The sequence below is a fragment of the Gymnogyps californianus genome, chromosome 1 (genome assembly GCF_018139145.2).
Source record: "Gymnogyps californianus isolate 813 chromosome 1, ASM1813914v2, whole genome shotgun sequence".
In the NCBI taxonomy this organism is placed as follows: Eukaryota; Metazoa; Chordata; class Aves; order Accipitriformes; family Cathartidae; genus Gymnogyps; species Gymnogyps californianus.
The window spans coordinates 93,463,848-93,485,176 of NC_059471.1; the positions used below are offsets into that span (position 1 = coordinate 93,463,848).

At 35.3% G+C, this 21,329-nt stretch overlaps 1 protein-coding gene across 1 annotated transcript in view; it reads right to left on the minus strand.

Moving 5' to 3' along the window:
- Nucleotides 1-21,329, minus strand: part of CFAP47 (cilia and flagella associated protein 47) — a 363,098-nt gene that overhangs the window by 246,377 nt on the left and 95,392 nt on the right. The window contains 2 exon segments of the mRNA XM_050891106.1: nt 6,452-6,568; nt 6,871-6,968. Of these exon segments, the coding sequence (XP_050747063.1) occupies nt 6,452-6,568; nt 6,871-6,968 (215 nt within the window).

Sequence of the window (21,329 nt, forward strand, 5' to 3'; positions counted from 1 at the left end):
TTCTTTTGCCACCTACTTCTACTCATTTCCACTTAGATCAGAACTTATTCCCTCAGAAAACATTATTCTGTTTTATCCTGTGCTGAATTCATAAAACTGCATTTGTGACATTAATCTACTACTCTAGGAACTAATTTAAAAAAAATAAAAATCAGTGTTACTTCATAACAACATTCAGCAGAAAATTCATGTAGTCTCTATATATTATTTGCTTCAAAAAATTCTGTATTAGCAAACGATAGCGATTAATAAAGTTTAACAGATTTATGCCCTAAATTGTATCCATAACAAAGTTTCTCAAAATATGAAAAAGCCTCTCACATTTCTTGAGGAGCTCGGTGCTTGCTTGTTAGCTTTTTATTTGTGCTCTAATGTTGCCTAGTTAAAGAAAATGCTGAAGCTGACAAACTGGATAAATTATTATACTTCAAATTCTAAATATTCCAAGTTAGGACTATATCAAAACTGAACAAGAAATTCAAGGGCTAGTAGATTGTTTCTATTGTGAAAACAAAGTATTTTTAACTGTTATAACACCATCAGCTCTGTGCTGTTAATTCCATAACCAACTCTCCACATTTTCAATCACCTGTATATTACTAAAGCCTGGTCTTTAGTATTGCTGGTACTACTGCTCAGAAAACAGTTTTTAACTGCTTACAAATAATGTCTCTTGATTTTATGAAAACAGGTTTATAACTTAATGCAAAAATTAAATGGCATTAACTGCCTCTAAGTCATTCCATGATATTTAGAAAATGCTGGCAGTTCTGTTTTATCAGCATAGCAGTGTAGTGGATTGATACTTAGAATATATTACAAACAAATATTAATCTAGCCAGCTGGAAAAGGAAAAGAAAAAACAGATCAGGATGTTTTAAGTCCAAAATAATCATAGTAGCTATAAGCCAAAGTTCTGACAGACAGAAAAGAGGAGAGAAAAACTTTATCAAAAGCTATCAGGAAGGAGTAGATCGCTGAACCACCTCTTGTGGCAATAACACTCTCCTTTTTTCTGAACATGTAATTATTAGTCAAACAATGTAATGAAACAAACTATTCAACAGATGCAAAAATCATGCAAGAAGGCTTTCCCCACTACAAAGCAATGATGAAAATAGACATCCTACACCAAAGAACAGCTTCTAGCAGGACACAAATAACTGAAAAATAGAAAATGCTTGGAATCAGTGGCTATGAAATGTTACCTAGGTAACCAATTTAAACCAACAATTGCAAATGACTATTGAAAATTGTGGCAAAAGTATTAAACAAACAGAAGGTAATAAATATACTATATTAAATTTCAGAAACAGAAAGCCATCCATTTAATTTTTATTAGTTATTTCCAGATTTGTAAGGCTTAAACATTGAACTTAAAAGGTAAACATATAGGAAACAATGTTGTTTGTGAACAAAAGAAGGTTCCTAAGTTTATATAGGCTTTGCTTATACAAGTGCAGCAGCCAAGTTTTCAATAAGCTGGAAGTCAATGTGAGAATAGAACAGTCAGCAAGTCTGGAAAAAAGATCAAGTAGTCATTTTGGTGTCTAAATAAAGCTTAAAAGTCTATATTTTTGTATGTTTGTAATGTATACACATACGAATATCCTTTTTAAAAGACTATCCCAGACATATCCAGTTTCTCTTTAGAAATATCCCAGGTGAGACAATTATCAGGTCCGAGTAATTTTCAGTTGCTTTCACGGAAATAAAAAGCACCATCACTTTTGAAACATAGGTTTTCTTTTCTTTCGTTTCCACAATATGTTTATGGGGTGCCCAAGGGTATAATCTAGGTGAACTCAAAACTAGACATGCCTGAACAGATCACTTCTCTGTTGCAACTGCATCTGTTTCCATAGATCTCATCATGCCAGTGAATCATAGAATCATAGAATAGAATCATAGAATGGTTTAGTTTGGAAGGGACCTTAAAGATCATCTAGTTCCAACGCCCCTGCCATGGTTGGGATCCACTAGATCAGGTTGCTAAAAAAAAAAAAAAAAAAAGCCTTATCCAACCTGGCCCTGAACACTTCCAGGGAGAGGGCATCCACAACTTCTCTGGGCAGCCTGTTCCAGTGTCTCCCCAGCCTCACAGTAAAGAACTTCCTTCTCATATCTAATCTAAATCTACCCTATTTCAGTTTAAAACGGTTACCCCTCGCCCTATCACTACACTCCCTGATAAGGAGTCCCTCCCCATCTTTCCTGTAGGCCCCCTTTAAGTACTGGCAGGCTGCTGTAAGGTCTCCCTGGAGCCTTCTCTTCTCTAGGCTAAACAACCCCAGCTCTCTCAGCCTGTCTTCATAGGGGAGGGGCTCCAGCCCACTGATTATCTTCATGGCTCTCCTCTGGACCCGCGTGAGCAGGTCCATGTCTTTCTTATGCTGGGGACCAGGACCCCAGAGCTGGATGCAGTACTCCAGGTGGGGGCTCATGAGAGCCAAGTAGAGGGGGAAAATCACCTCCCTTGACCTGCTGGCCACGCTTCTTTTGATGCAGCCCAGAATGCAATTGGCTTTCTGGGCTGTGAGCGCACATCGCTGGCTCATATTCAGTTTTTTATCCATCAGTACCCCCAATTCCTTCTTCACAGGGCTTCTCTCAATTCACTTATCTCCCAGCCTGTATCCATGTTTGGGATTGCCCCAATCCAGGTGCAGGACCTTACATTTGGCCTTGTTGAACTTCATGAGGTTCGCATGGGCCCACCTCTCTAGCCTGTCAGGGTCCCTCTGGATGGCATCCCTTCCCTCTAGAGTATCAACCACATCACTCAGCTTGGTGTCATCCACAAACTTGCTGAGGGTGCACTTAATTCCACTGTCCCTGTCCCCGACAAAGACGTTAAATAATACTGGTCCTAATACAGACCCCTGAGAGACACCACTCATCACTGGTGCCCAGCTGGGCATTGAGCCATTGACTGCAACTCTTTGAGTGGTGGATACATTATAGGTACACCAATCTACATTATAGATTGGTGGATAGACAGATACAGAGTTCTATCTGTGTATTGGCAGTATCATACAAATTTTAGTCAAATAACTAAGAATTAATAAAGAAATCCTTTTCCTTAAAGTTACTTCTGTCAAGAAGTTGACATATTTACCAAGCTAATAGCTCCTTACTAAAGTACAGGAAACTGAAGACAAAAAAAGTGTTAATCATCTTTAGAGATGACTATAATAAAAATATGACTGAAGCATTAAGTGACAGCCAGGAAGTTACCTTTCTAAGGTAACAATAGGCATACAATAATCTGTAGACTACCTCAAGGAAAAATTCTTACATATACTGAAAATTCAAAAAAATCTATGTTGCTGCATTTCTTTTCTCCATTCGCTGCTGACAGTATCTTCTTTCTCTCCTTCATTTCAGACTCAAGTCTTGGGGTTACCCTCTGCCCCCCTTCCTTGCTCATATGGCCCTGTTATTGCCCAGTTCACTGCTTTCTACTCCACAACAATACTGAATTCCCCTCTTCATTCAACAGAACAGCCACATTCATTTTCAGCTTCTTAATACTCTCCAACTTTACTCACATCATCTTCTATAGCTTGTTTGAAAATGTCTTCCCTTACTTGGTCCCAAATATAAATGTCAGTATTGTTGGCCCCAATTTTAAATCAGTCAGTACCAAATTGAGTTCCTCTACTAGCTATCCCCAATCACTGCATCTTCTCTCCTAATCTATCCTTGTCACGTACGTTCCCTCCATATCGCTGTTATCCACCATCCTATCTTGCAATATTTTATTTTGGGCTTTCAATTTGATCTTCTTCAAACCAAAGCATTTTAGAACTTAAAAATATCAAACACAAAGAAAAAATACACAGAAAGACACCATTAATACTCCAGGGTTGAACTGTCAGTCATGATTAGAAAGTGGAAACAAAGAATTTCTTGCCCAAAGTACTCCATCTTAAGCCTATACCTTAATCCTTAAAAGGATTTAAAAGCTCTGAACTCCATTAAAGGTATCATTTAAACTTGCAGCTGAAGTTTTCCAGACAGTTAAACTTCTTTATTATTACAGAATCTTAGATTTTTAAAGTGATTGAAAGTGCCATCTATTCCAGACCTAATAGGTGTCTCGGCTTGTGCTGTCACCACCATCCTTGCATTAATTAATGCAAAGCTGTCCTGAAAGTTCAGAAGCAGTGACTCCCTGCTAGTCAAGAACTTTGCCAATACTGTTGGAACATTTTAGCCTGCTAAATTTAAGAGACAAGACTACCAGAAAAATCCCGAATTAGGACAGTTCAGCAATAGGATTCATGTATTTTGCTGCTTTTATTGCTGAAGAACAAGAAGCTTAAGAAATTTCTACAGTAGTCTTAGAAAAGCATATATGAATTCCAATAAATCTAGGTTAAAAGTATCCTTTACTTTCTCTTTTTTTTTTTTTTTTTTACTTTCCACAAGTTTGTCAAACATGCCTTAGCTAGAATTAAAATATAGACCTCGAAGATCCAAGATCTGTTCCTTTTTCTGGTGTTGACTGATTATACAGCTTTGTTTAAATTCCTTGTCTGTATGGAGATGGGCCTTCCCATCTACAAAAACACCAATACCTTAAAAATATGCTGAACTAATAATATTGTAGTATTGTAGACATTATAGTCTTAAAACACATTAAGTGCATTAAGGAGAATGTTCTGGAGTTCTGCTTCCACCTTTAATGTGGTTAACTCCTTTTGCATATCCGGCATCCAGCCTCTGCCTTCACATGCTGAACTGCCTGTTTTTCTTATTAAAAGCTGAGGCAAAGTATGTCTTCATTTTGACGATTATACCTAGATTATCTTTCTACGCTTCCTGTCAGTCACAAGCATACAAAACAGTAGATTTTCTTGGTTTAGCCTGTCATAGCAAAGCCATTTATAACAGCGTATCTGTATCAGGATGTGGGAGCAAGACAGTAGCTGATACAACTGGAAATGGCAGGGCTAATTTTTCCCTGTAATTGTAACACCATCAAAGGGAAAGGGAAAAAAAAAGTTGTAATTGAGCTTCCTTTCATACTGCTTTGTTCACACCACACCTCTACCTCTGATTCCTAATACTATTAATTCCTTTGGAAATTTTGTTCATACACCAACAAATACCATGTCTATTCTACTGTATCTTCTTCTGGTCTTCTAGCTAGCCCAATATGCTCCACACCCATCCCAGTTCATCACAGTCCCTGACATTCACTTTGCTCATGATGGAAGCTGCATCACTTTGCAAATTCTTACAGAGAATGATGTGACCTTAACCAGTTTTTACTAGTTTTGGTAAGGACAGGATCTTTAATGACCAGTGAGCAAAGTAGAAAAGGAAAATAAGAGGGAATCTGCTATTTCAAATAGGCAATAGTTCAGTAACTAACACAAGCAACCAGCACATGGAAGGTAAGAGCATGAATCCCTGTGAGTATGTAACCTTGTAATACAGCCTTGCCATTGCTATTAACAGGCCATAAGCTTTGTACTGAATTTACAGGGCCTCAGCACTGGGGTTTGACAAGCCTACTCTGTCTGAAGGCTTGTTGACCAGCTTGTAGAGCTTTGTTTTACTTGGTTTAGCTGTGACAGCAACTTTTTTTAATTGATCAGGCCTCTGTGGCTAATTTCTTTTACTTTTATCTTTGTATGGTACTACCAGAACCCACAGTTATAAATAACTCACAAATGGTCAGTTAAAGAAATGCAGACTGGGAGCAGGAGAAAACTGGTTTTAGGGGCAACAAAGAGAACAAAGAAATAATATCTAACATATGTAAAGGGCACTATATATAGAAAATTTGGAGCTGTAGGCCAATGAAAAAAGACAGAGATGTAAAGCATGTTACTAAACATATAAAAATGATCCCAAGTGGATCCTAGATTGAAGAAGAAACTAACATCAATAACATCATATTCCTCCCAAAAAAGGACGTCAGAAGCTGACAGCTTACAGTGTTACTCTCACCAGCAGTCCAAAGCTACTGACTTCTGTGTGCATCAGACGTGGGACAGAACCCTTGTGGGCCTTCATAATTAGATAGATGCACATAAGTGTCACCAGACATTCATATAATTCTTTTACCACTCCTTTTTATGTTTAAGTGCATGATGTCTGTTCTTAAATATATTTTTTCTAAATTGCTTTAGAATGTTAATAATAAATTCCACTCAGGTTTCCATTGTGTAATTTACGATGCTAGAATCTGAACTGAATTAATCTTATGTTCAACTAGTTGTATATATGCGATTCTACAAAGCAAGGAATTATGGAAATTACTTGTATTTAGGTGTATTTATATGAAGCAGTATTTTGGTTTCTATTGTACAGTAGCACATCATGAAACAAAACTGCTTCACTAAAATCTCACCTTAATTTGATGTACAATATTACTATCATAAAAATAAAAAAAAATTTAAAAGTATATAAGAAATGCTAGTATAAAGTCATTTACCTTTATGTCTATAGCCAGACTGACAGCATGCATAGCATTCACAAGTATCAAACAGTTGTGCAGAAATTGTTCAGGAGTTCTTGGATTAGTATACATCCTTACAAAGTGAGTAGCAATCTAGAGAAGACAGAGAAATCAAACTCTTGATCTTCCACTTAGCAAAATTACTATGTTTGTATTTTCACTCTTTCAGCATTCCCTAAGATCTAAATTTTGAATTATAATTCCCTATTAAGAATATACCCAGAGAAAAGAAAAATTAATACTGAAATAATCACTCTAGATTTGCTAAATGTTGGGGTTTTTTTTCTTTTGAAAACCACATAAGCCAACAGTTCCAAAGGAAAATAAGGCCTGAATAAACCTACTTACATTAATAAACTGTTTAAAACTTGCACAATATTAAGAAAAGTCCTTACCAAATATGGACAATAAGCTGCCAGCTGTGCTGCCAATACCAGACCATCTAGAAGATCTCGGTCAAAATTTACGATCCATCTCATTGGTGGTACTTCACCTGATTTAAAAACAGAGCAAGATGAATTAGACTCTTCTCCCCTGAGATGCCTCATTTTATTCTAGATAGATATGATGACTACTTGAAATGACTGAGTAGAGGAAAGAACAGAAAAAGGAAACATCCATGCACATGTAGAATTTCCCAGGCATAATTCTCTTCCAGAGCCATTGCTGAAAACATGAAAAATCTCACCTAGAATATTGTAACTATTACTCATACACTCTGATACAGCATGTAAGAGCATTCATCACAACAGAAGGAAAAGCAGGTAAGCTAAACTTAACCTCACAGATTAGGAACCTAAACATGTAAATTATCTCTATTTTTATAGGCATAACATTCATAGGGCTACTGAAACTCATGAAAATATGCACGACTCCTTTAAAGTTGCAACATTTAAGCATATAAGAAGGAAAAGGTTATTGATTTTCTTTAAGGTCATATTAAGTTATTTGGCACAAATGCAATATAAATGAAAGCTAACAGCTCAATTCCTGCAACATAGATCACTACTTCTACAACTGTGTTGTAAAGGCCTATGCTTCACAAGGTTAGATTATTTTTTATATTTCTAATGTTTTTATTTAAAATAAAACTGATTATTAAGAAAGTAAATACAGATTATTTATTAGTATTTCTTGTTTGAAGCATTCCATATCTTAAATATTTAACACAACATTTAAACAACAGACTTTTGTCCTTAAGCATCATAATAAACCATAGGAAGAATACAGTCATTTGAAAACTCTCAACCTGAGATATCCTCTAAAAAAATTTACTGACATACCAATAACTAAACGTTTTAAATCACTGTCTATACCCAATTACCGGTACTTTGCTCTCCAGATAATATGCACTTTGTGAAGCATGAACACAGAGAAGCTGATCCTTTTTTAAGGACAGCAATCTGGTCATAAATATTCAAGTACTGAGTCATGCCTTCTCTGTTGTGTTATTTGCCGTTTCTTCCAACTTCTATCGCAAAAATACCTATTGCTTAATTTTCTTTGTTTTTGTTACTGTCTCAGGTTCAAGCTCCCAAATTTAGGGAACACTTTGGACTTCAGCCACTGGCAAGGTTTTCAGACAGACTGGGATAATCCTTTCTCATATAGGACAAATTATATAGCTTTTATTTCACTATACATCCAGAGACTGTACTGTTTACCAAGTTTGAAGCTTCCTAAGTTGAAAAAAACCCACCGACATGCTACAGAATCTGAGATGATAAAAAATCTCCTACCTATTATAAACACATAAACATCTTAAAGTTATAATATAAAGAAATGTTCTTTTCTTTCAAAAATGCTACCATTAGAAGATAAAAAATGTTTGTAACACTGAACTGTTATGATAGTAATATAACGATGTTCAGAACAGTCCACTATCTTCATTAGCAAAAGAAGAATTTGGAGACACCAGTACTTGACATAGAAATAATTTAAAAGAACAGAAGCATAAAATGTTTCACCAGGTTACACATTTCAGACCTTTATTTCAAGTCTGTCCTTATTAAGAGCTTCATTCTACAAGACCAAACACATGAAAGCAGGGGCACAAATCACGTATATTTTAAAGGACTCTACCTTTACAGAAAGAATACCATAAACTAAATGAAAGTTCAAGAAAGAGAAAAGGATAGATTCTCTATGCATTTGGAATACAATGGTCTCATTTAGTGGTCAAGAATGCTGAATCTTTTGCTCTCACAAATTAGATGATGCTATGCTATAGATGTAACACTTCAACCAGTGTTACTAAGGGTTTTAAACTTGAGACAACATTTTTGGGTATGTTATATACCCTATGAACAACAACTATCAAAACCACACTGACTAAGAAAGAAAGTAGGCTGTTGTATATTGAAAATTATTAAATTTCTTAAGGTAACCTTATTCACTCCTCAGTACCTTCAGACGTCAGCCAGGCTGATGTAACCAAGCAAGTTATTGTCCAAAAGTGAGGTCACAAATCCAAAAAACATTCAAACTGGAAAAAAAATTCCTGATCTTAAACTGAAACAGTGGTAACCGTTCCATGTAGTGTTAAAGACACTATGAATCTTCAAAATGGTTTTCTTTTACTAGCACTTATTTTACTTGAGTTTATACCTCCTCAATTGATTGTACCCATCTACTTTTGTTTGATATTAAGTGTGATTGCAAAATTGAATTAGTGACAGGGAACAAGTAGCTAGAGATGCTGCTGCTAATGTCAGATCATAATTTATCAACATCAGCTCAAGTAACTTCAGTTGGTTCCCCAAGAATGACACTTAAATCAAATTTGAAAATACGTAGCTATTATCAGCTACAGGTATAAATTTGGTTGTGAACTCCTCATTTATACCAAACAGAGTAGTTGTAAGCTTATAAGATTGTTCTACAGTGCTGTAAATACTATGCTTCAGACTAAATTTAAAGAGATAAACTATTCAAGAACCAAATAGAAGAAATAAAATAACCATGGGGCAAATCATTAAATAGGAAGTGCATTCAGATGGAATCCTATATTAATGCAAAGTAAATATATCAAATTGTAATCTCAAATAAAAATTAATTCCAGGAAAGACTAATTTTTAAGTACTTGCTTTCATAAAATAAGCTAGCTAACACACAAGAGAATTTTATCAAACTGTGACTTTGTATGTCATAGAAGAATGAAATTCTTACAGAATTTTCAAAGAATGTTCATGAATATCCAGAACTAAAATTTTTATGTGCATATGCTTTCCGTCAGGGGGTGCTGGTTCATTGTGATCTTACTAAGAAAGATATTCAGACTTCATAAAGTATCACTGTCAGTTATTGGAGCTAATGCTATAGGGAAAAAGAGGTTATTATAAATAACCTTATATCCCTTCAGACACTGGGAAACCCAAACTGTGCAGCATTGGAACTGACCTCCAGTCAGGACGCAGCACACTGTACAGATGCAGTCTGTGGGAGGGTTAGCTCTTATAGGATTTTGTTAAAATAAAACAATTCTGCTAGTCGTTTCTACCATCAGATAAAAAGGATGCTCATGTGAGAACTTGGTGCTGCAGTTTTAATTAAAGACAAGGACATGCAGGTGGCATAATCACTGATACCAAGTGGGAGCTGCCTGTAAGCTCCTCTTACAATTAGCTGGCTAAGTTTATCTTGTAGCCAAGGGATATACACAGTGCAGCACAGGCCTGCACCTACTCAAGTTAACTGTCATGTGGATCACTTAGCTCCTTTATGTACAATGATCTTCCAGTCAGGATCACTACAACATATTAATGGTTTGGTATATTTATACTATTTGGAGAGAACGTCCCCAAAACGATTTAATTAAAAATTATCAAAAAAAAAAAAAGTACCCTTTCCACAAAATATCAAAAAACCAAAGGTATTCTTCATTACCAAGTACTTTGTGAGGAAGTACTTGGTACAGCTTCAGGATTACCTTTTGCTGATTTCAAAAGCAAAAAAAAATTACAAAGGAATCAAGTCTTCCATTAATGATCCAAAACTGCATTTGAAGTACAGGTCAAAAAGAATTATTTAGAAGACAATTCTGTACAGGACTTCTTATGACATGACATATAAAGAAAGTAGACATCCATAAAAAAACCCATACTCTGTAGGGAAAGATCCTTCTTTGTGGCATGAGCACCAAATAAAGAGCCTCAGAAGGATTCAGTGTGCTATCAAGAAAGATACTATACACCTAAAACAACCTTACAGCCTGCTGCTTTTAGTAGCAGTCAGTTCAGATCTTTTTTTTAATTTCATGCTCATGTACAATAATGTGGGAATAAAGACGACGTTTGGTCTAACTTACTAAGCACTAGAGATTTAACAGTACTACAAAATACTTTCCAAGCAGGGTGTTAGAGATTATTTCTTTACTACAATAAACTGCTGCAGTAGAAAAAAGAATGTATCAAAAATTCAGTGGGAAAGTAATTAGAATATTAATAACTAACTATACTTTAAAAAATTAATTCAACCTACAACAAACTCCTGTACCATATTCTAAGCAAAATCTGTCTTTCATGATTCTTTTGTTCATTTATAGAACACAGATGCCTCAGCATCTGAAAAATTTAAATGTCTATCACTTCACATCAACTCTTTGCAGATACTTCAGCATATTGATATAGCTCTAGTAAGAAAGAATAGGAGCAGATGCTGCACAAGCTTACCAGTAAAGGCATGTTGTCCTGGTTTTGGCTGGGACAGAGTTAACTTTCTTTTTAGTAGCTGGTACAGTGCTGTGTTTTGGATTTAGTGTGAGAATGATGTTGATAACACGCTGATGTTTTAGTTGTTGCTAAGGAGCGCTTATCTTAAGCCAGGGATTTTTCAGTTTCCCATGCTCTGCCAGCAAGCAGGTGTGCAAGAAGCTGGGAGGGAGCACAGCCGGGGCAGCTGACCTGAACTAGCCAAAGGGGTATTCCATACCATGGAACGTCATGCCCAGTATATAAACGGGGGGGAGCTGCCTGGAAGGCGCGGATCGTGGTTCGGGAACTAACTGAGCATCGGTCAGCGGGTGGTGAGCAATTGCATTGTGCATCACTGGTTTTTTTTTCCTCCCCCTCCCCTTCTTTTTGTTGCATTCCTTTTCATTACTATTATTATTATATTTCATTATTATTATTGTTAGTATTATATTTTACTTTAGTTATTAAACTGTTCTTCTCTCAACCCACGAGTTTTACTTTTTTTTTCCTTTGCTTTCCTCCTCCTCACCCCACTGGGAGGGGGAGGGGGAAACGGCTGCGTGGTGCTGAGTTGCTGACTGGGGTTAAACCACGACACATGTAAATTCATCTGAGCTTAACTCTGTGACATTGATAATGATTTTAGTTTGCCACTTCTTCAGTGTGGTGATGTTTAGGCTTGGTCCAAAATCCCTTATTTTTTCCTATTCATGCTGTAAAGTGACTTCAGATATTATTTCAAATGAAAGAAAAGATCAGCAGGTCAATGAGTCTGAAAGCCAATGGCTGCTGCTGTCCACACCTCTATCTGCAGTGCTCTGCCTCATCACACTATTCAGTCTCTTCCCACCGTTCTCTGTTTATACATCCAATTACATTCAACAAGATGGCTTTCACAACAGTAAGATCTTGGATCTAAACAGGTATAACTTTGGCCAACATCTTCCCCTTCTCTCCCCCCCAAAACCTATCTGCCATATCAGAAGACAGATGGAAAACTTACTATAAATGAATCATTAAAATACATAAAATATGTTCTATCATATATTAATTAATAATTACACTGTTCTTAAACAGTCTCTTTTCTTCTGGAAGGCCCTAAAGTGTTATTTTGTTCCATTTTCATTATTAAAAAACAAGCTCTAATAGTTTAAATAAAAGAACTGCCTTAAAAAGAGACAAACTCTCTCCTCCCTTTTCCAGAAAACAGCAAGTTTCTTCTAGAACATTCCAAAAAAAAGTTATTTCAAATTACTATCTAAAAAATCTCCTTTTCTGAAGAAAGTTTTAATTCAATTTAGACTTCAAATGATGTTTCTTTTATTATCATTGTTTCATTAATACGAACAGAAAGAAAACTAAATCAATTTACATTTTATTCTAAATATTCATGAAATGTATGTTCAGTAAAAAAAAAAATCAAGAAACTATTTAAGGATTAGAATGACTATTTCATTTTCTGTAAGCTTTCAAATCAAAATTAAAACATTCATTTATAAATTTATAAAGAAAAAAAACATTTCACTGTGTCAGAATTAACTTTTTTCCTATTGTTTAACTGAAACAACTTTTTTCCAAGCAGAAAACTCAAAGTTTAATGGTCCTTGATAATTCTGGAGGGCAAGTACCAAAGATGAAGTCTGACTGGATATATAACATCTCTCTGTTACCTATGACAGGAACAGAATGCAGTAAATATGGGCCTCAACATCTAAATTAGGACAGTATTAATTTTAACTAAATTCAGACCTCCATTTTACAAATGTCTACAGTAGGAGACATTAATTTCATCCCAACTCCTTGGTAAATTTCTTGCAGTTATTTAAAAAATATTTAATCTAGTCAAAAACTGCAAAAACATAAAAATAGCAAAATACATTTTTAAAAGCTTAATTTCTTCCTAAAAAGTTAGTCTTTCTAATATAAATCCATCATTCTATTGATCATAGTTGGGACGTATAAAATTCAATAATCTTTCTGGGGTTTTTTATTAATAGAACTCAGACTCACTCTCAGCACACAATATTGGTATTTTTAATAATTCACCATTTTCACATTTTTATTTTTAACTTTTTAAGATTAACTACTGCTTTCATTTTAAATTAGGTCCAATATTGAATTTTTATTCTGGTTAGTCATCTAGATTGAGTTGCTTAGCTTGGTTATGGAAACTCATTAAACCAGATGCTTTGATCAAAAAGTAAACTTTATTGTTTATCCTATTTTAACTTTAAATCTTACTTTAAGTGTATCATTAGCTATCTTTAGTCTTCTGGTGGGATAATTACTTGAGTGCATTTAAGCAATACCAGTTGTCCCTAGTACCTATGTACTTTCTTCTATCTCCACTAATCCTTTGTTTCGTGCCAGTAGAATTGTCTGTGTGGCAGCAAAGTGGGTGTGGGAACAAAGCTGTCTTAAAAAGAAAGGGCAAAACATTTCCTTACGTTTTAATCTGGATCACACCAATTCAGTTTACCACGCAGGCACATAAATGGCTGTGCCAGTGGAAATGAAACATGGTAGCACTATTGTTTAAAAAACATTTATTGCACTATAGCTTTATAGCCTATGTAAATCAGAGCATGAAGAAAAAAACCCATGAAGTGGAATATTTTCCCATTTTGACTAATTGAATACTTTTATAAGTATTTTTGTTGTTTTCCAGCTAATCCTTCTACTATCAATCAACCTACTTAATTCAAATGCTTGTGAATAAATTAGTCAGAAAACATAATGTATTTTTCCTAATTACATCAAATCTAGCAGAAAATCTGCCAGCTAACCACTCTACAATAACTAAGTTTTTAAATATAATTATTCAATTTTAGTAGAAATAAACAATGGAAATCAGAAGTCTTACGCAGGATACCTCATTTTCCTCTAAGCATATAAATGTATTAAATTTCATTTGTATTGGTACTTGGAAAAAAAAAATTACTAATGGATCTTTAAGACAAAGATTTTCAGCCAATGTCATGATGAAAACCTGACTGATGGGTGTTGCAGGCCAAAAATAGCTTAAAACATGAATGCTAACAGGTAGCAGATAACCCTGTGTGGTTGGGTAGAGGGGGGAGGGAGCAAATTGTCCAAAATTGGACTTTGGAATTCTGAGACATATTCCTGCTACTTGCTAGCTGCATCCCATAGGGGCTGGCTGCAAATTTTGATAACACCTAGACTAAAGTGGCATGTTCTGAATTCTGCCATTAATGAAGAGGCGTGAGACAGAAGCACCAATTAGGCTGATCACGCGTTGTGCTTCTGCACATAAACTATTTAGATTGGGAAAACTGGGGACTTGGACTTATGGAAAGAAGAAGAGGCCAAAAAGAAGCATTCTCAAAAAGAAGCAGCGGTCTTGAAGACACAACAGAAGACTGGAAAGAAGGTGAAGAATTTTCTAACTGGAGGAATGATCTTAGAAGTTGGAGAAGATCCTGAAGATCAGAGAGATGCACACAGACAAATGCCAGCGGATGCCCAGGGACTTTGGAGAGTGACACCTGAGACAGGTAACTATGACCAGCGGCACAGCATGAATTGACGTGACTTTTTCCTGATCTTCTCAGACCAGTAGCAACCTCCCTGCCAGGGAGAGAATTTGAGACCTTGTGAACGTAATGCTGTGTGGAGCGACTGAGTGTGTGAAATTATCAAATAGGATAAGAGCTCTGACCTTGCTGGTTCTTCAATAAACCCCAGTATCCTGATCCATCACAGGCTGTCATTTACTCTGTCTCACCCATGACAATAGGTGAAAATACTTCATAAAAGAAAATAATCAAGCAGGACTAACTTGGAGTGGATGTGCAGTCACTCTTACATAGTGTACTCGGACATTTACTATGGTTATCGAAAGCTAAAATATACTGCAAGAGGCCTCTGCAAGTGATCTAAAATGAGAGTAGGGTTTTTTCAGTTGTTGATCCCACTCAACACTGAAGGAAGTAACTTTCGTACTCAATTCAGTGATTTGGGAATAACTTAATTCCTGCATTTATTTATTTTTAATAGGCAATTTTATTTTTAACTTGTAATGGCATCATGTGGCATGCATGCAGTAACCAAGCATAACAGCAATGTCCTCATCTTTCTTGTGACAGGTTAAACCAAGTCTTGAACACACACTGCTTGCTTTCTTCATGAAGCATTTCTAGATAGAAGCAGCAAAGTTCTGCCATGGCAATCTAATTATTTATTTCCATATTTTATTTATTTTTGTATTTAAAAGTCCAGATCCATTGAGTTTTTAAAAATTTTATGGCCTTTAAAAAGTCTGATGAATCAATAGCACACAAGGCTACAGGGTTTTCACAGTGCTTTTTTTGCCGTAATCTTTCTTAGTTTTCACTAAAACAAAAATAAATGTTTTCACATTTGCATGATTAGAATTAGAATTTGAAGCCTCAAGATTTTTTGCAGGATATGAAAACTATTTTCCAAATGGAGATAATCAAGGAAATATCTATAACAATTCTACACAAAAATGACAAACAACCTATTTGTTGGTAGAATAGCAAGCAACAGTCAACATAAACTCCTCTAGGTCAAATTTTGTCTATTTCTTTGACAGGTAGAAGATACTGTGGACAAAGGAAAAATACTAGACATTCTAACTTCAGTAAGATTTTGGTCACATTCTCTCTCATAAGGAAGCAAGGAAAAGATAGTCTAGGAAAAAGGTACTGTTAAGTGGAGCACAAAGCTCACTGAAAAACAGTAAGCCTAACTATCAGCTGTCCACAAATCAAACTGCAAATTCCTAGATTGTATACTATTCAGTATTTTCATTTACAAATTGGAAAATACTATAAAACCACCTTAGTCCAATCTGGAGATAATATCAAGCAGGTTAAAGAATTGACTGTGGGAAGAAGAATGGGTTGCAAGTACTCGTGAGGAAAGGACTACAATTTAAGCTCTTGAACAACTGGAATAATGATCTGAAACAAATGGGAGGAAATCCAATAGTGATGCATGCAGTGTACTACACTTAATTAAGAATAATTCATTACACAAGTACTAGATGGAAAATGGGATGGATGGAAATTCTGCAGAAAAGATTCTGGAGATAACAGCAAATATACTGTTGCAGACAAAGCAAATACTTTGCTAGGATGCATAAACAGGAGAGTTGTATCTTAAGCAGGTAGACTGGTCCTTTCACTTCTGTTCAGTTCTAGTAAAGTGTCACCTGGTATAAAATCCAGTAATTGGCACCAAACTTCAAGACAGACATGGATCATCTAAGAGAGTTTACCAGAAAACAAATGAGCAGAGTACACAAAAAGACTGAAAGAATGGAATTGTTTTGCCAAGAGGGTGGAGAGGGAGTAACTGAAGCAGAACATAACAATTTGTGAATACGTATAAAGTTACTACAAAAGCAAAGAAGATCCACTGCACACCACATTTTAGAAGAGAGAGGATGGACTTAAACTCTAGCAGTGGAAATTTTGGGTTATGTTAGACAACAGGAAAATCTTTCAAATGGAAATGAGTGTGAAATACTGGCAGATATTGCCTGAAGTGGACCATGGAATCTCCTTTTTCAGAGATTTTTATAACAGTCTAGGCAAATACCTGTCCAGTACACTACAGGTATAGTCAGTTTAGTCTTTGCACACAAGAATGAAACAGATTATTTCTGTTCTCTCTCTCCCTTTTCTACCTTTTGTGCTTTACTGTGGGTTTTTTTCAAGTTTCGCTTTTATTAACTGATCCATCAGTATGCTTTATCTCACTGACTTACTAAAGTAAGTAGTAAAGTAAGCTGGTAACAAAGTATCCCTTTGAAGATAGATGGTAGTGTTTTTATTCAAAGAAACACCCCAGAAAAATGGCTAATTGGATCAAGAGATCCCAGCAATCTCTGAAGCCATTGTTCCCAATGACTATGAAGTCAAACATTTCACCGTTTCAAAATTTCCACCACATACACTACATTACTTTCGTTCTGGGAAAAAATGACCATGAAAAATTACCATTAATCTTAAAAGAAAAATTCCAATAGAAAAGGAAAAAAAGTTGTAACACAGAAGTATGATGTATTGGTATTATCTGGATAAGACGACCATCCAGAAAGAACAAAACGGTCTTATACCAAGCATTAAAACTCTTAAAGGATCAGATTTGGTTTAATCTACTAAGTTTCAGAGTTATTTTATATAAAAAAGTAAGAATAGCAATAAATCTTTAAAGAAAGTACTGTATTTCTTGTGAAGCTGTTCTGCTGTTTTCACACAATAAAAAACTTAAATTGTTGCTATCAGTTGCAAAATCAACTGATGTATGTCTAAGGAGGCACAACAGATGTCTTCACAAATGATAGATCTTTTGTTATATAGTCACAAGCAATTTTTTCAAATTCTGAGTTACCGAAAAACAGAGGAAAAAATATATAGGGTTAGGCTAATATTCTATAAGACTTTCCAAATAAACTTAATACTTTCACATAAAAATCTTGAAACTGATGACCTTTAATGATCAAAGGTTTGAAATGGCACTTTATAAGGAATTAATAAATTAGACTATGGAACTACAAAGGAAAAGTAACAATTGAGTGGTGATATGACAGCAGTCCGTATAAGTAGGCGTGACACTGAGAACGGGAACCAGACATTATTGTTAAATAGCTCAGTGGAATACACAAATTTGTCAGTAAAGGAAATACCAAATTACAGTATTAAGCAGCAAGCTCAAAACAAAATATTTTACATACAATATAGATTTTAAACCTACTTACTGCTTCAGAATGGTGTGATGCCAGAAGTTTGCACAGGTTCAAAATACAATTAAACAAATTCACAGAATAAAAATCTAGTACAAGTCTCAGAGTATGTGTAAAGAAAGTATTGCCATATGTTTGCACTGTAACTCACCTCTAAGCATCTTCTATTGGTGGTAGAATACTGAGCTAGATAGACCTTTAAACTATCACAGTATGTCCTTTTTAATGTAAATTACTGCAGTAATAATGGTTTATAATATTATATAACGACTTCCTATTCTGGGATCTGAAAATCTCTGGAGGTGGAACTAATCTATAGCTATAATAACGCCCATAGTCCTGTTTCAATAGCTTAAATCTGGTACTGAATAATACAAACATTTACAGAAGAAATACAGCAGCAATAACCTTTTCTGTAAGTGCTGGCATTAGAACCAGGACAAGGTTTAAAATGATGGTACTGAAGTATACAATACAGAGCATAAGAAAGGTGAGAGGAAATATGCCTTTGAATATTTTTTGAAAAAGACTATTATGTTTTTCATAAAACGTATTTAGGATTAACAGAATTATAATGTATCTACCTTTAGCACATACAGCATGTGAGGCTACATTTATCTTAACATGGAAAACAAGAAGTCTTTTATTAGAGACTCATAGGCAAATTACAGTTCCTACTTCAGGCAGCATGCTACAACCCTTGCTCATCAAAACTGATAATTACTCTTCTAAGAACTCCTGAAATATCAGGGACAGATCAATTTAATACCACTGTCAATTCATAATAATTCTAAGCAGAAAAGTTCAAGAAACACCACATGGGGCAACGACAGAAAAGAGGATACACTGGGGATATGTCTCATTTATTCCCATCTGTTGCAGAAGGCTTTTACCCTGAGGCATGAACATTTACCTTTCTGCTCCTAATAAAATTTTCCAATAGTCTTTTGCTATCTATGCAGTTCTGTTTTATTTTTGCTGATTCTTATCCCAAATAATATCTTAAATTGACAAATTCCTTAGGTTTTTATGCATCACTTAAGAATAGTGTTACCTTATATCAGTCTCCATTTTGTTGCTTTTCAACAGAAAGTTTCCATTTGTAAAGAGAACTAGTTTTAAAACTACTGAATGGTACTAAAAGTCTCTAGATTAAAATGTCACCTTCAACACTATTTTTTTTATCATGGCATTTCACTTATAGATCACTTTGATTTAAAATGCAATAAATCACAGCAATTCATTACAGCATACCTGGCTTCTATGCTGGCTTCAGAATGAATACTATAATCCCCACATCAACTTATTTAGTAAAAAAAAAAAAAGACAAAAAACCTGTTCTCAATGAAATTCACTGTTTGATACTTAGAACAAATTAACAGAACCTTTTCCAATCTTCATAGTCTGAAATATGTTTTCTCCTCACATAATATCTGAAGTTGTATTACTAAATCCACAGCTATACCATACTTAATCTACATATTTGGTATGCTGTCGTGGTTTAACCCCAGCCGGCAGCTAAGCACCACGCAGCCGCTCGCTCACTGCCCCCCCACCCCTGGGTGGGGGAGAGAATCAGGAAAAAAAAAACTCGTGAGTTGAGATAAAGACAGTTTAATAGGACAGAAAGGAATGAAAAACAATGATAATGATAATAATAATAATATGACAATAGCAATACTAAAAGAATTAAACTATACAAAGCAAGTGGTGCACAATGCAATTGCTCACCACTCGTTGACCGATGCCCAGTTAGTTCCCGAGCCGCGATCCGCGCCGCCCGGCCAACTCCCCCCTGTTTATATACTGGGCATGACGTTCCATGGTATGGAATACCCCTTTGGCTAGTTCAAGTCAGCTGCCCCGGCTCTGCTCCCTCCCAGCTTCTTGCACACCTGCTTACTGGCAGAGCACGGGAAACTGGAAAGTCCTTGGCTGAAGATAAGTGCTACTTAGCAACAACTAAAACATCAGAGTGTTATCAACATCATTCTCACACTAAATCCAAAACACAGCACTGTAGCAGCTACTAAGAAGAAAATTAACTCTGTCCCAGCTGAAACCAGGACATATGCACTGCAGAAGTAGCATTAATTACAAAAATAATCAGAAAGCTTATTTATTCCAATTAACATACAAACACTGTGAAGCGCCTTGTTTAGATGAAAGTAGAATAGCTGTCTAGGTATCTCAAAGTGTATGGCAAGTAAGGAAACAAAATTTCTTCCTAAATATTTACCCGATTATTCCTATTTAGGTCATTTAGGTTTTTAAGGGTCAGCATATATGTATATACACATATACATTTTTATATATAAGCACACATGTCTACACACACATATATATGTATGCATATATGTATACACACAAATATATACACAAATATATGCAGCCCTAAGAGTTAGGGTGCTTTTTTTGAAAGATCTTTTTAACAGTTTTCCAAATATGAACACTTTGAATCTTTTCAATATAGGGCTCCAAGGACTATCCTTCTTCACACTTTTACTTCCCTGAAGCTGCATAATGCCAGCTGGTACAAAACAATAAAACTGTACAAAACAAATATTTTTATACTACTCCAAAGTCTAAAGAGTTAAATTAAACATGGCATTTTGCTTATTTCTCAACTGTATATGAACTTAAAACTCAGGAAAATAATTCTTTTTCTCTTTTTCTATTAAATAAAATCCTGATATGATCTTGTGGGTTTTTCAGCTATAGGGAAAGAGATATGATGCAATTCTTAAACTTGGAGTACTTAGGTACACTAAGAAAGGCGAGTAGGACAGAAAAGCCTACTTATTGGACTTCATATTTACATATTACATTTCATGCAAATGCATACATTTGCTGTGCAAATCATGAAATACAACACACAAAAATGGTTAAAAACTTAGCTAATTTCTATTTCAAGAAATAATTTCCACGATTTATCACTCAAGAACAACATTCTCTCATAATATTTTGCTGGAAGTCAGACTTATGATACTCATGATGGCAGTTCATTAGATAGTCACTTCCCCTTCTTTAATTCAGATTTTTATCAAGTGTGTAAAAAGCAAAATTTGTTCTTTGGGAAAAGCTTGTTTTGCAGTGATTTTAACTGAAAGAAATCTTAAATGAAATTCCATAAGACTCTCCTCTTTTACCCTTCAAAGACAAAAGGTCTCCCTTTAGCTCGTTTCTCATTTGTCTCTAAGAACTATCAAATTGAGAAGCAAGAATCAATGGACTCCATAAATACCCTTCCTAAAAACTGGGGAAAGAAGCAAGAGAGGTAGGGGGGAGGAGAGAGGAAGGGGCAGAGAGAGGAGGGGAGGAAGAAAAATTCATGAAAACAAAGGAAAGAAAAGAGTGGGCTTTTTAATTGCTCTACTAGAAACAACCTTAAGTGAAAGTTCTACAGAATCTGTTTTAAAACAAGAAT